At 37.2% G+C, this 15,429-nt stretch overlaps 2 protein-coding genes across 2 annotated transcripts; one reads left to right on the forward strand and one right to left on the reverse strand.

The window, feature by feature from the left end:
• Positions 1-606: 606 nt before the first annotated feature.
• On the forward strand, positions 607-3,453 carry LOC121252180 (exocyst complex component EXO70E2-like). The gene is made up of 2 exons (XM_041151682.1): positions 607-1,121; positions 1,410-3,453. Exon 2 carries the CDS (start codon positions 1,468-1,470, stop codon positions 3,427-3,429), a length of 1,962 nt encoding a protein of 653 aa, XP_041007616.1. The 5' UTR covers positions 607-1,121; positions 1,410-1,467; the 3' UTR covers positions 3,430-3,453.
• A 1,350-nt stretch (positions 3,454-4,803) lies between these two features.
• Positions 4,804-15,311, reverse strand: LOC121252184 (protein RIK-like). The gene is given in 14 exon segments (XM_041151694.1): positions 4,804-5,077; positions 5,261-5,504; positions 7,492-8,044; positions 8,345-8,462; positions 8,535-8,628; positions 9,072-9,149; positions 9,243-9,374; positions 10,081-10,122; positions 10,124-10,157; positions 10,244-10,278; positions 10,388-10,486; positions 14,305-14,435; positions 14,438-14,535; positions 15,073-15,311. Coding segments are annotated over 14 exon segments (1,857 nt in total). The 5' UTR covers positions 15,132-15,311; the 3' UTR covers positions 4,804-4,937.
• Between the last annotated feature and the right edge of the window lie 118 nt (positions 15,312-15,429).

Consider the following 15,429-nt stretch of genomic DNA (forward strand, 5'->3'; position numbering starts at 1 on the left):
TCGACCTCTTTGGGATTTGGCCCTTCAGGGATCGGCCCCTCTCTCTCAGGATGTTTGTTGAGCTCATCTTAAAAAAAAAAAACTAACAGTAGAGTAATAAAGTTAAAAAAATAAATAACGGTGAAAATCAAATCATAATATTTTAATAGGATAATGATAGCCTTACATTTTCTTTACCACTGCTTTACTACCTAACTATTTTTTTTCCTTTTACTCTTTGAATTTGGATTGAAAATCTAATGAAATGACTTTCTTGTATAATCTAAAAGAAAATAAATTCAATCAATCAACACAATCATGTAATTTAATTAAAAATAAATTTAATTTTATAAAAATTGACCTTCTTTTACTTTTTGAGTCAATTTTTATAAAATTAAATTTATTTTTAATTAAATTACATGATTACATTGGTTGATTGAATTTGTTTTCTTTTAGATTATGCAAGAAAGTATATTATGAGATTTTTAATCAAGATTCAAATAATAATAAAAAAAAATAACTGAGTAGTAAAGTAATAGTAAAAGTTATTATCCATTTTAATATTGGTAATTGAATGGGGGCACCGGGCACGGGTGAATTAACGGAAGAAAACACGGAGAAGGCAAAAAGTACCGAGGGAGGAAAGGATAACACGACTTTTGTAATTGGTCGCGCAAGTGTAAGGTGACCTTTCAGCTATTTCCCGTGTCTTTCCGCGTAGGAGATCACTAGACTGAAAAAGGAAGAGGTCAAAGACACGAAGCTTTGCCTGAACAAACGACTACTGCTTATTTGTGTAGATCAGGACTAGATTGGACGGGCACAGAGGGAGATCGGCCATAGATATCATAAAGGTCACTGTACCATTCAAACGTCTTCTTCTTGCCTGGGTTCGTGGCTCCAATAAAGTCAAGTTCTTTGTCATCCCGGTACAATATCTTCCCTCCTTGTACAGCTTCACAATCTGAAGCCGTAGAGTTACATTTTGACTGCTTTCACCGCTGTATAGAGGTTCCTATACTGTTTCTTTCCGGCGTCCTTAGAACCCCTTTCTATTACAGTTGCGATTTTGGAACTTTTGGGTCGCTTCGATTGGGAGTCCCTCGAGTGCTACAACCTGCCGAAGTTTTAGTTTCGAGGAGGTAGGCTTTAGCTACCCTTGCCTTACTAATATTGCTGCCCTTGATTCAAACTTGGATTTTTTTTTTTTTCTTGTATCTAATTATTCATAGTGGTTCCTATTGATCTGCAAGCTCTGAAATTATTGGTCCTCTAATGACTTGGTTCTTTACTTTACCTTAACCTTCGTGTTATTGTATGCGAATACATGAATTTTTATTGAGATTGGTTGCGTCTTTTTTTTTTTTAATTTTATCAACAGGATAGTATTTGATTTGATTTTGTATTTGTATTCGTATTTGGGATTTTAGATAGGGTATCCAAAGCCCTTTGTAGACGGTGGTATTTGGCTTCTGCTTCTTGTTGGCTATGGGGGATTGTGAACCTGCGGCTCCGGAATTAGAAGGAGAAGAACACTTAATTGCTGCCGCCAAATACATTGTTAAAGCGTTGGGGTCAAACAAGAACCTTACAGATGATGCTAGGAAAACTTTGGCAGAACTTGGCACCCAATTGTCCAACATGACTGTGCTAAATGAAAATAAGGGTGATGGGATTAGTGAGATCAAGGATAGGCTTAATGCTGTTGAGGAGAAGATCATGAATTGGGAGGAAGATCAGTCTATGATATGGGATTCAAGACCAGAAGAAGTGTCTGAGTACCTGAATGCCGTGGGTGAGGCACAAAAATTGACTGAAAGATTAGAGAATCTGTGTCTAAATAAAGATGACGATGAGTATAAGTTGTTACAAAGGGGTCACGATGTTCTTCAGAAGGCGATGGAAAGGCTTGAGGAGGAGTTCAGGCACATGCTTATGGAGAACAGGCAGCCTTTTGAGCCAGAGCACATGTCTTTTCGATACACTGAAGAGGATGTTGTGGATGGGGTCTCAATTATCTCTTTTGGGGATGAGTCAATTGAGGAGTCGCTTCACAGAGACAGCGTCAGCAGGGCCTCTGAGGAATATATCATTGATTTGATAAATCCAGATGTGATTCCTGAGCTCAGAGGCATTGTGAATTTGATGTCCAATTTGAATTATGAGCAGGAATGTTACCAGGTCTACACCAGTGTCAGGAAGGATGCCTTGGATGAGTGCCTCTTCATTCTTGAAATGGAGAAACTAAGCATTGAAGACGTGCTGAGGATGGAATGGGCGAACTTGAATTCCAAAATCAAACGGTGGGTACGAACAATGAAGATCTTTGTGCGGGTCTATCTTGCTAGCGAGAAATGGCTCAGTGATCAGATTTTTGGAGAGCTTGGATCAGTTAATCAAGTTTGCTTTGTGGAGCCATCCAAGCCTGCAATGTTGCAGCTTCTGAATTTTGGTGAAGCCATGTCTATAGGTCCTCATCAACCAGAAAAATTGCCTCGCATTCTTGATATGTATGAGGTACTAGCTGATCTTCTTCCAGATATAGATGCTTTATTCTCAGATGAGGCTGGTTCTTCGGTTAGAATTGAGTGTCACGAGGTTCTAAGGAGATTGGGAAATACTGTTAAGGCAACATTTCTTGAATTTAAGAATGCAATTGCATCAAATGCATCAACAAATCCTTTTGCAGGAGGTGGAATTCACCATCTGACCAGATATGTCATGAATTACATAAAGTTTCTAACCGACTACAGTGAGACCCTTAATTTACTGCTCAAGGACCATGATGTAGAGGATCCCAATTCATTGTCACCTGACATGAGTCCAACTACAGAAGAGGAGAACAAAAGCCGAAATTCTTCAGGCAGGATTTCCCCAATGGCTCACCACTTCCAATCAATTGCTTCAATTCTGCAAAACAGCCTTGATGATAAGTCCAAGCTATATAAGGAGGCTTCGCTACAGCACTTCTTCTTGATGAACAATATTCATTACATGGCTCAAAAGGTCAAGGGTTCTGAGCTAAGGCATATATTTGCAGATGAATGGATTAGAAAACAAAACTGGAAATTCCAACAGCATGCGATGAGTTATGAGCGAGCTAGTTGGAGTTCAATCCTCTCTTTGCTCAAGGACGATGGGATTCAAAATCCTGGTTCAAATTCTATCTCAAGAGCTCTTCTCAAGGAAAGGGTCCGGAGCTTTTATCTCGCTTTTGAGGAGATCTACAAGACCCAAACGGCATGGGTTATTCCAGATATTCAGCTTCGAGAAGATTTACGGATCTCAACATCCCTCAAGGTGATCCAGGCTTATCGGACATTCGTGGGAAGACATGCCAATCACTTGAGTGACAAGCATATTAAGTACAGTGCTGATGACCTAGAGAGTTATCTTTTGGATTTCTTCGAGGGATCTCCTAAATCATTGCAAAACTCCTCTAGGAGATGATAAGCAACATCACCCCCCCCCCCCCCCCCCCCCCCCCCCCCCCCCCCCCTCCCAACCCAAAGAGTTCTACTGTTCTCTGTATCTGTAGTCATGCAGGACAGAATTTTTCTGATTGTATTCCCTTTTTGATAAGTTCATAATTGTATGTTTTTTGATACTTTTTGTTACCTTGTTCTTGTTTTTGAATACGATGTACTCGGCAGAAAAATATGAAACAAGCTTGTAACTTGTCTTTTAAGACGAATGAATATAAAACTTGTTTGTAACTTGGGTTTGCCTCTACTACCTGTGTGATCCTCTTATGGGAAATGCAAGCAACCCCCAGCATATCAATTAGTACAAATGATGGTGCCCGAAGACCGAGAGTGCATATGGATTACTGGTGGACATAGACCTCGAAAGAGCATCTGATAAAGTAATGTTTAGTGTTGCATATAGTGCGGTCGACAGGATGAAATTGCAATAAGAAATTGAAGTCAAACTTGGAGAAGTTGGAGTATTGATGGATGGAGGCATTGGATACATTTTTGTCAAAAGGAGTCCTTGACATTAGATGATGCTGAAGAAGGGTTTGTTGGCCTTTCGCTCTCAAGCGTGATAAATTATCTAAAAACATAAATAAATAAAAGATGGAAGTGTTAAGAGGGGACAAGGCATTGCTTGTATTCCGTCCACCATATACGAGCCTGGCCTACTGAAAAGGAATTGAGCCTTCCCAACTTGAGTTTCTAGTTTTTTTTTTTTTTTTTTCTTTTTAAATTCATTTTTTTTATTCAGGGAAATATCATCGATAGTTTTGGGATATTTAAATGATTGTTTGTCATTTATTATTTCTTTAGGTGCGACAAGAGAAGTAATAATACGTTCATGACCTGGAAAGCTTTTGATTTTGGAGGGTTTGATCCAATTATTTACCTAAATAATAATTTTTTTAATGTCTGTCATTTTTTTTTATAATAATTTTATGATTATCTAATAATTACTCGACACCATAATTATTCTATCGACCCACACAAATGCGTCTGAGAGAACATGACATTCAAAGTAGAAGAGCTAAGAAATGAACAAGCCAAAGGGACAAGAAACGGAGAGAGAGAGAGAGTATTGGCTGATTTTATAGAGAACAGTACAGCATGATTCAAGCTTAAAACCCATTTCTATTAACAAATTAAAACCTATTTCTATATACACAAGAAGCCTATTTAATGTACACCAATACTCGCATTATAACAAGTATGAACCATAGATCTTGTTGCCTGCCCAGCCGCCAATAGTATCCACAAGCAACAGCTCATTATGTCCAAATTGCTACTCAACAAGCAGCCCTCCTTTCTAACATAATTTTTTGGATGATTCCCCATATTTTACTAACCTTCTAACATACTTGTGCCAATAGTTTCAGACCACCTGACCACCCTGGAAAGGCTACACTATACTCAGCATGAACTTTCAGAAACTCCAACTGAGTCATCATTGCCAACAATCAATCAATTTATATGACCTATAATTTATAAAGCCCAGAATGGCTTTCGAGCTGCCACCGAACCAGAGTTGCTAAGTGTAGAGGAGTTGCCACTAAGCAATTCCTCATAGTTCTCCTCGAGGTCATCATCCTCCTCTCCATATTCCATCAACTTGACCAGAGTATCTGAAATAATTAACAGTTTCAGACACATTTTAAAATTAATTAAAAGCGGGGTTTGCCAACATAAGCATGCATGCAATGCTACTCTGCCTCTAATACAGTAAACAATCCCATCAACATTATCACACTGATGAACCTACTAACCAGAAGCAGTAAAAATAAAGCGGGAGAAGTTTCTATTCCTACCAGGAACGGCAGTTACAGCGTCAGACTTTGTTTTGTTCAGAATATTGTTCTTTACATCCCCTTTAAAAGCATGTGTTGACACTGGAAATTTCGGTGGAGGTGGTGGTGGAGGCATGTCTCTTGGCAGGGGTGGTAGCATTCCATTTGATAATGACTGGACCAACTTCTTCGGGGCTGGCATAGTTGATACATTTCTCACACCGAAATTTGCTGATGGCTCAGAGGGCTTTAAATATTCTGAACCCTGCAATGAGTAAGAAAAGGACAATCCAAACCTAATTTCTCAACAACAGATTATAGGTAATATCAACAATATCAAATAAATTAAACAAACTTTTGAAATGCTTGCGTGGATTGAGAAGATGCTAGATGATGATATTGCAAAGAATAAGAGACAGGCAGGACAAATAAAAGGAGTCTTCTCAAGTTGATGGAGTCTTCTCAAGGTGATGTTGATGGAGTCTTCTCAAGGTGATGTCATTGATGGAGTGTTTGTCATTAGATATCGAGATGAACAGGGCAGACATGTAAGCCTTTCACTTCTTGGCATGTACAAAGGTCAACGACAGGATTTGTGGAAGTTGGTGCATGGAAATAATGTCATTTCCTAAAACTGCAGTTTGAAATAGATGCCTATCACCACGAGATAAGACACCATATAAAATACTTATATTGACGTGTTAAAACTGCAATTTAACATGCATTCAGTATCAACTTCCCCATTATGTTAGCATCAGCCACCAACATCAAGTGCTCTTTGATGTCTATGTGACTGGAATGCAGCAGTGGTAGCAGAGAATGACTCCGCTTATCCTCAAAACAAAGAATGTAGACAAAAAAGGCGCTCGGACAGAATCACTCATTACTATTGCACGCAGCTTACTACATTGCTTAAAAGTCAAGTCATCAAACTTAGTTTCTTGGTAGCATTGCAGGCACAACATAACCAAAAACAAGAAAGTATCAATTATACAAAAGCATCTAAATTAAGAGAACACAGTGAATGTCTTAACTTGCTTTCCGAAAACTGGACTTCCAGTCTCGTCTTATGAACCTTAATTGAAAGAGAGAAGAAACTAAAATAGCCACTTCCCTAGGGATTTGAAAGGAATCATCACACGACTTTAGGCACACATGGTTTCCACAACGGAAAAATCTCCATTCTAATTGAGCAAGAACATTTTTCCTGTCATATTTTTCTATTTTCTCTTTTCAAAAATCAATCTGGTCCAGCAGCAGCAGTTGCGCCTTAACACAACTTCAACGTATTGACATCATAACTCAAAGAACAAACCAAGAATGAGTGCATTGCAATCAGATTGACCACAAGTTAATGCAAAATGCATGATAAAACAAAAGGGTTCCTACATGGTACTTGATCAAACAGTAATTAAATTTATTGTTGAATAGAAAATGCTCTCTTCTGCAACCACTAAATTCCAATGGCATTAAAATCAAAGCTCACTTTGGTGGTGGCAGAATCTCTTCTGAAGTGGTAAGTTGGCTGTCCATAATGGTGGTGGCTACCCATTGAGGAAGCCAACATTGCACTTAAGGCATAAAAAGTTACAGATTTTTAATTCAACACAATTCAGCTCAAAGATACAAGAAGATAAAACCAATGCACATAAAATCTATAACTGAACCCTGATCAAAGCTCTGAAGCCATAATTGTTCCACGGCTGAAAACCCTGTGAAACATACAGACCAACGACCCAATATAGAGGTACAGAATCGGCCTGTTAGCTTCAAAGGACAGAGTAAATACCTGGAATATTAAGCACTGAAAGTCAGCATAATAAAAAGCTAATATCAATGCATAGAAGCATTCATTGAAGTAGAGAATCATGTTGATACTGAAGAAAACATCACCTATTAATAAAAACATCCATGAATGAAAAAAAAAATGTAGAAAGTGATAATCCACAACCAAACTTCAAAGTGAAGACTTGATAAAGGAGATGAGTTAACTCAGAAAGGTGGATACGATTCACACAAAAGTGAAAAAAGAATTCCTATAACATCCACATCAAGACTATTGTTTGCTTACAAGGTAGACAAACCCTTGCACCAACTAAGACAAAAAGAGTAGGAAAAACCAGCAAGCTACTGACAAACTGATTATCCTTCCCTCTGTCAAAATAAATCAAATACAATAACTCAACAAACACAAGCAAAAAGATTATACCTCGCATATCCGAGATAACCTAGCCAGGGGATTGCACTTATACCTGATGGGGTTTTGCTGGATACTTTGAGCCAGCTGGTAGTTCCTGAAACTTCCGCTTCTGTGAAGGCTGTTTCTCCTTGTCAGGATCAGAGCTTACACTCAACTTTGGTTCTTTGCTTGGTATTGGTGTTGTAGAATCCAATCCAGAATTAACAGGAGAAGGTGACTGCCTAAGTGCCAGAGCAACTTGCTGCAATGGGGTGGCTTGAGGATATATCCCACCATATCCACTATAGCTTGTTCCAGCATAGACTATCTGGTGGGAATAGCCCACTACTTTTCCTCGAGACTGCCCACAATGTAAATATCCACCAGATTGTGATACTGTCCCTGGAGAAAAGACAGGAGGGAGCCCAGGGGTTAAAAGAGAGGAAACTGGGGGAGCTGGTGTAGAGCCCACAGTTACAGACGTCAAACCAACAGAAGAATCTGCATTTAATGCTACTTCATTTCCTGAACTCAGAACTCCAGCCAATAACTGCTGTGGAGGAGGAACAGCACTGTAAACCTGCTGTGGGGGTGGAACAGCACTATAAACCTTACATGATGAAACCCTAAAAGTTGGAACCACAGATTACTTTCCAATAGAAATAACAAACTAGAGTTTAAAACAAAATGATGTTATCAATATCTGCAATTGTTTGATGAAACCAAATAGTCATGCAAAGAGCATGCAATGTTGAACACACACACAAAGAATAAGAAGAGTTAAAGCTACGGAGTACAAAATAAAAGGTTATATCAGTAACAAATATAATATGGAAGTTTCTATTCCATAGAAACATAATACAAAAGTTTATGATGCGGCAATGGACAGAACAATTTACTCCCAGCTTGACTTAAAAAGTAATTACCTAGATGCACCAGACTCTACACTGATTGTATCCAACAAATTTTCAGCCAAACGCTTAGCATCTTCAACTCTTTTAGAATTATTGCTTGATAAGAATAAATGCAGTGGTTGCTGCCCTTCTGCAAACATTACGGAAGAGTTTAGGAAAAAATGACTAGTCAATGGATTGATTGCACACAGGGAGATTGTACCTTCTCCAAGTGTGCTTTCAAGGTCCCCTGAACCACGTCCTCTTAGTGAGATAGTTGCTCCTGTTTCATTCATTATGTGATTTATATACTGGTCCAGCACGCACAAAACCAAACCACCACCAACACAAAAACAGTCTCCCAATTGCATGGAGATGCCAGAAAAAAGCTTCAAACATTAGAATCCCCATCTTTATCAGTATGTAATATAATATCCAAAAGGAAAAAGAAAAACAACAGCACAAATTTACCAGCAAATGGGGGCACGCATTAGGAGCCCAAATTATATTATTAAAAGAATACAATGGAGCAGAAACACCAAATATTTCTAAAATCTATGAACAACCCAAATTATCATACACTAAAAAACTAAACCTCAAAATCAGCATATTATAAAATTTTAACAGAGGTGGCACTCACTCAACACACAGAAAGCCTGGAAGGCATTCAAAAAAGGAACACACACACACATATACAAACAAAACACAAAACAAAATACAAACAAAGAGGGGGAAGGAGGGAAGGAAAACAAAAACTTACATTTGGTCCACGTATACGCGCAGCGATGTTCGGTGATGGATCCGGGTCGAAGCCCAAAAACACACATGTGCTGAGTGCTTGAGTAACCCAATCCAATAAGAAAATCCATATCTTGTGTTAATCCTCATCAAGCCAAGAAAGACAAAAGCTGGTAACACAATGCATGCCTACCTTCACTCCATTGCTTATAGTCAGATGAAAAGTGGAAGAAGCTGGCTGTAAATTTGGACCTTGTTTCAGAATTTCTTCAACCATGGCAGCAGCACAATCAACTGCTATTATGCGCTCAGTGGTATCTTTTAACTGCAGAGGCAATCCATTATTACAATAAAGCCATAGGCATGTATAGATTGCCTAGTAGTATCAAAAATTATGTGGTGATCTTTTCTATTTGTTGCAATGAATTTTCTTCATTTGAAAATTTTTTTTGAACAGTAAATAAAATTTTATTGATCATAAGAATAGGCAAAAGCCCAAGCACACAGGTCATATACAAAAGCAACGCCTAGGAGTGTCTTCTTTTGAAATTTAAAATGGGCATGTTTCTTTATTGATCCACATAGTAAATTTCACTAGGGGATGTTTGGGGAACGAGATGAGATGAAAATTTTGTGAATAATAGTAAGATGGTTTCTGAATAGTAGTGAGACAATTTGATTAATGTTTTATAGGGTATTGAGAAATGAGAGAGATAAAGTTCAGTAAAAAAATATTATAAAGTTAAGATATTGTTAAAATATAATTTTTATTTTGGGATTTGAAAAAGTTAGAATTTTTTTTTTTTTTGAAAGTTTGGGAAAGTTGTGATGATTAGTTTGGAAAAGTTGTGATGATTAGTTTGAAAAAGTTGTAATGATTAGTTTGAAAGTGTTTGTGTTTAAATGATGTTTGGGAAGAAAATGAGACGGGATGGGATGGGATGGGATGAGACCAAAACTATTTCCAAACATCCCCTAACCATGCACACTATTTCAACTAATCTACCAAATTGCAAAGCAATAGATCATACTTGAGCCCCGGCTGATATGTGAAGATACAAAGGTTTCTCCCCCATCAGGAGGCGCATTTGGTGGATGGTACTTACCCCTGAAACAGAAAATCAGACTATGCCTTACATCTACGAACAAAAAAACATTAAATAGATCCCATAACTGCTTTTAAAGGCCACAAACCTAGTTATAACCACAGCACCCGTGCACTTTTGTATCTGCAAGTAAATTACGTTCATAAATCTCATGAAAAAAAATGTGTCTAATTCAACTTGAATTATGATAAACCAATTATCCAACCACGCAAACAAGAAAGAGCAGATTAACCTCCTCCTGTGTTTGGCTTTTAGTGAGCTTGTAGCGAACAGAAGACTCGGCGTCATTTATGACAATTTCTCGTGCTATTAACTCATCTTGGATCTTTGGCTGAATTCATTAATACAAACCACGGGAGTTTTGAGAAAAAAAAATGAAAATTACAAAAGAAAACGAGTAAATGAGAGAAATTTGAACGAAAAAATTAGCCAACTATAGCTCAACACTCACAAATATAATGAAAAATCAATGTCAGAATATGGACATACAGCAGTCTCCAGAAAACTCCAATAAAACATGTTCCACAACAAAAGCAATCACTTTGTTGCAGCAGGGTAGAGGTGGACTCAAATACATATTAAAGTTGGGAGTAAGTTGTGATACCCCAATAAATTAATTAAAGTATATGTAAACTTCTTCACGATAAGTAAAAATAAAAAATAAAAAATTTGTAGTAAACTAAACACATAAAAATAAAAATGAGAAATGCAAAACAAAGTAGAAACTAAGAAAATGGAATTGGGGGGGGGGGGGGGGGGGGGGGGGGGGGGAACCAGCAATTTTGAGGGGGGCCAACTTTTGTACCGTGTGACATGTTTATATATAATTAGATCTCGATAATTTGCTACTTACGTATAGAAATAAAATTCTAAAGACAACTTAATATATGTTTCAGATTTCTAACAACAATGTTTCATGGAATAATATTCATGCATTATTATTTTTGTAATATATTTACTTTTCTTCATAGAATCTATCGAGTGATCTTTTTGGAAGTCCATATTTTATTCTAGTATGTACACTAGTTTATCAAGTTTCATGTAAAATCTAGATATTTTCATGTCACATTAAGCATATAATGCTATAATCGAGACCTTAAATAAATTTTTTATTGCTCAATGAAGTCTAGAGGATAAAAACTCTCAACTATTTTTCATATAGATCATCAACCTTAAATATTTATTCTTGTATTTTCACTTTAGATTTCATATTAAAAAGCCTAATATTGTATAATAAAAAACTTTGGGATCCATATTAATAAGTTCATTATTTCTCCTAAACTTAGTTTTAGGCTGGGTTTGGATACACAAACCTCTTTATCTCATTTCATCTTATCATTACAACTTTTTCAAATTTCCATACAAAAATATATAATAAAAAATTTAACTTTTTCAAATCTCAAAATAAAAATAATACTAAAAAATTATATCTAACAATATTTTATTCAACTACTATTCAAAACATTTCATCTCATCTGAACTGTCCATCCAAACCCAACCTTAATTTTAGTGGGACCACATCCTTGAAAATAGATAATATATAGAAATTATACAAAATTTTGGGGCGATCGGAAAAAAATTAGAGAGACATTTCTATGTATATTGAACATTTTAGAAAATTTTGGAGAGCATATGGGGATTATAAATTTTTTTGGGGGGGGAATAGGGGTATTTTCTATATTTATAGAATTTTGAACAAAATCTAAGGGATATTTCGATTATTCAAGAAATTTTGGGGAGAGAGAGAGTAATAAACAGTTCATAGTCTTCAAGTTTTGCTAGAGGCACCGACAAATCTTGATGTCATTTATGAGCATTGTACATAACCCACTCATTTACTAGAAAAAAATAATCATTCTTACAAGTAATATAGGTTTTATTAATGACCCAAGAAAAGGAAGCACACTGGGTGTGTATGACTGTAACTTTTTTATTTATAAGTAAGAAAAACAATTTTATTAAATCAAATGAAAAAGGTTATGCCCATATACATAGGAAGTATACAAATGAAAACATCTAAATACATTCTAAGAAGCAGAAAATGACAACAAAAAATCATGAGCAGAAACTCCGTTAATCACTAAAACAGAAAGCCAAAGCAATAAAGAGTGCACAAAAAAGTTCCGAAGTTCCTCCAAAGCACGCTCCTTATCATTGAAACACCACTCATTCATTTCCATACCAACTTACCACATAAGACACAAAGGAACCATTTTCCAAGCTACATCCACTTGAGAGCAACCATATAGCTCGTTCCAACACACAAGAAGATCAACCACTCTCAAAGGCATCACCCAAGCCAACCCAGTTCTACATCCCACAAAGCCATTGCCACCTCACAATGCAAAAGTAAATGATCTAAAGATTCCCCATGCTTTTTACACATGAAACACCAATCCATAACAATAAGACAGCACTTCGGAAAAGGAGGGCTATGTTGAACAATCAACAACTTGTAATAAGAACGAACTGTAAACTTTTTACTCCCCTTGGACTTCCAAAACATCCTATCCCCATCGTTCCCAGCAAGTCTCAAAGTGCATGACTGTAACTTTTAGAAAGAGGAAGAGAAAATCTTGGAAACTAAAGTTAGAAAGATCCTCACTCTAGACAACCTAAGGAAACATCAAATCATATAATCATGCATTGGTGTTGTATGTGCAAAATGAGTGGACAGTCGGTCTACTACTTCATTATGACATTGACAGGACATTGTGGAATGAAATTTTTGCTCAGGTGGGATTAGCTAGGGTGATGTCGAGACGGGTTAGTGGACCTCCTAGCTTCTTGGAAAGCCATTCAGGGTAACTCTTAGATCGCCTCAATTTGGAAGATGGTTCCAATATGTTTATGGTGACATATTTGGACGGAGAGGAACAAAAGAAGTTTTGAAGATCAAGTGTGATCAATGAATGAGCTTAGAAATCTATTTTTCAATACTTTACTTCATTGGTCGATTGTAATTGGTTTTCATGGCTTGTCTTTTCATGAATTCCTTGTATCTCTAAACTAAGCACGCGTAGGTGTTGCTCTTGTATATGTGTCCCGTATACTTGAGCTTTTGCCTATTCTTTTGATCAATAAAATATTACTTACTGATCAAAAACAAAAGAAAGACGTAGAATGGCCGACATCCAATGATGTTTTTTTTTTTTTTTATAACCGTGGGTGTCCGGGCCAGTTTGCGCGCACCTCGACTAATCCCATGGAGCCCTGAAGTTAATGATTAGGTAAACCTCCAGTGGCCCTAAGGGGACTCGAACTAGTGACCATTGGGGAGCAAAACCATGGCCGGACCAGCTGAGCTACCCCTCAGGGTTGACATCCAATGATGTAATGGATTAAGAATGAAAGTCTAAAGTTCCTAAATGGTCCTTGTGTTGTCTTCAAAGCTTTGATCATTTATTTATTTCCGTATGCACCACCCACCACATAAATCATGATCATTTTCCATGAGGTCTCGCCATGATGGCAACCAACCCACATCTTCCAGCACACTAAAAGCTATACAACCTGACATGCCATCACTCAACTTTTTTTTCTTTTTTTTGATAAGTAAGAAATAATATTATTGATATGAATGAAATAGACATAGCACATATACACAGAAAGTATATAGAAGAACACCTAAAAACATTCTAAGAGCGATAAATTAAAGACAAGAAATCATGGACATTGTCCCCATTTAATCAAATAGCGGAAAACCAAAGCATTTAGGTGTCGAGAAAGAAATTCTTCAGTCAATTAAGATGCCATCACTCAACTAAGCTTAAATAAGCTGAAGACAGCTTGCCATAGTATGCTAGTCACCTCAAATTGTAGTAGAAGATGATCCACAGATTCCTCTTTTCTCTTTTATACACAGAAAACTTAATCATTTCCAAATGATATTGTAATATCAATCTTATTCCTTACCAAACCAAAATTTAGCCAGTATGGAATTGCTACACTTTGTTTAATTAAAACATATATATAGATTTCAACTCCCCCCATTTTTAAAATGGAACCAAAATATGTTTTCCTGGATACAGTATGGATGAAGCTAGATCAAATTCTAAAACAAATAATGCAGAAAAGTTGAAGAAACATAGATATGAAGAAGCCATCACATACAAATATTACCCAAGATTTGTATCTCACTCAGCTTACCTTTGGAACTATGGTTGCAGTCTGTTGTTGTATTGAAGATGCTTGAAGCACCAGGGGTATGGTCGCACAGCTAGTAATAAGCGGATTCTTCAAAAGTGCAGTGGAGACTGGAGCCACCCCAGGAAGTGCAATCCTTCGAGAGGTCCTATGTTGCCCAGCGGCAGGACCCCAGGTATTGCTACACCAGCTGAAACCAAGGACTCTGCAGGCTGATCCCACTTTCTCTTCTTTCTGTAGAAGCGCTAAAAGTTAAGTTATTGCAAGAAATCGGACCCCTATCCAGATTGATTTGTGGTAGAGCGACAAGATCAATAATAGTTAAACCCTTAACCCTTAAAAGTCATAACACTCCAGAACCAAAAAAATATATATAACACTCCAAAAAGTTTTCAAATCTGACGTTCACGGCGGACACTATTGGCATTGATTCAATGATTAAACCTTTAGCTCACGACCAAAGCCAACCTCCGCCACCCCCCCGGTGGCGCTTTCCGCCAAAAAAAAAGATAAAATGAAGAACCCTAAAGCCCCTTCTACTCGGAATCGGAAAAAAATAAAGGCATTTGTTTTTATCGGTAAACCAAAAAACTCATTCTATTAAAGGAAAAAAACTCGAATATTTTCGTGGGAGGAAACTAAAATGCTGGCCGCAGAGCGAAATAAGGCAAAAAAGAATTTATCTTGAACCAAAAGAAAGGACGATAATTTCAATAAACATGTTCCTCAAATTAGGGTATTTCGTGGGATGGGTCTGCAAATCGCACCAACCTTGGCCTCGTTTGCGAGGCTTCCTCCGAAGAATGCTTATCGCCATTGTCCTCCGTCATTTCTCGATTGTCGATTGGTGCTGTTGATTGAGAAAAATGGAAACGATAGTTCTGGTAATAGAACTTTTGGGTCTTTTTGTATCGGAGAATTGGGACTGGGAAGGGAATGAGCTAACGCCGAGCCGACGGAGGGTGGTGGCAAATTGTGAGAGAGGAACGCTTTTGTGGTGTGGGACAGTGGGAACCACTGAATTACTACTGCCTCGTAGATGTTTTTCCTTTACATTTTTAATAAGAATTTCTTTTTTTCTCAGAATTTTAATACATGCAAAATATTTTGTACACACGAACAATTATA

The sequence above is a fragment of the Juglans microcarpa x Juglans regia genome, chromosome 2S (assembly GCF_004785595.1).
Source record: "Juglans microcarpa x Juglans regia isolate MS1-56 chromosome 2S, Jm3101_v1.0, whole genome shotgun sequence".
Taxonomy (NCBI): domain Eukaryota; kingdom Viridiplantae; phylum Streptophyta; class Magnoliopsida; order Fagales; family Juglandaceae; genus Juglans; species Juglans microcarpa x Juglans regia.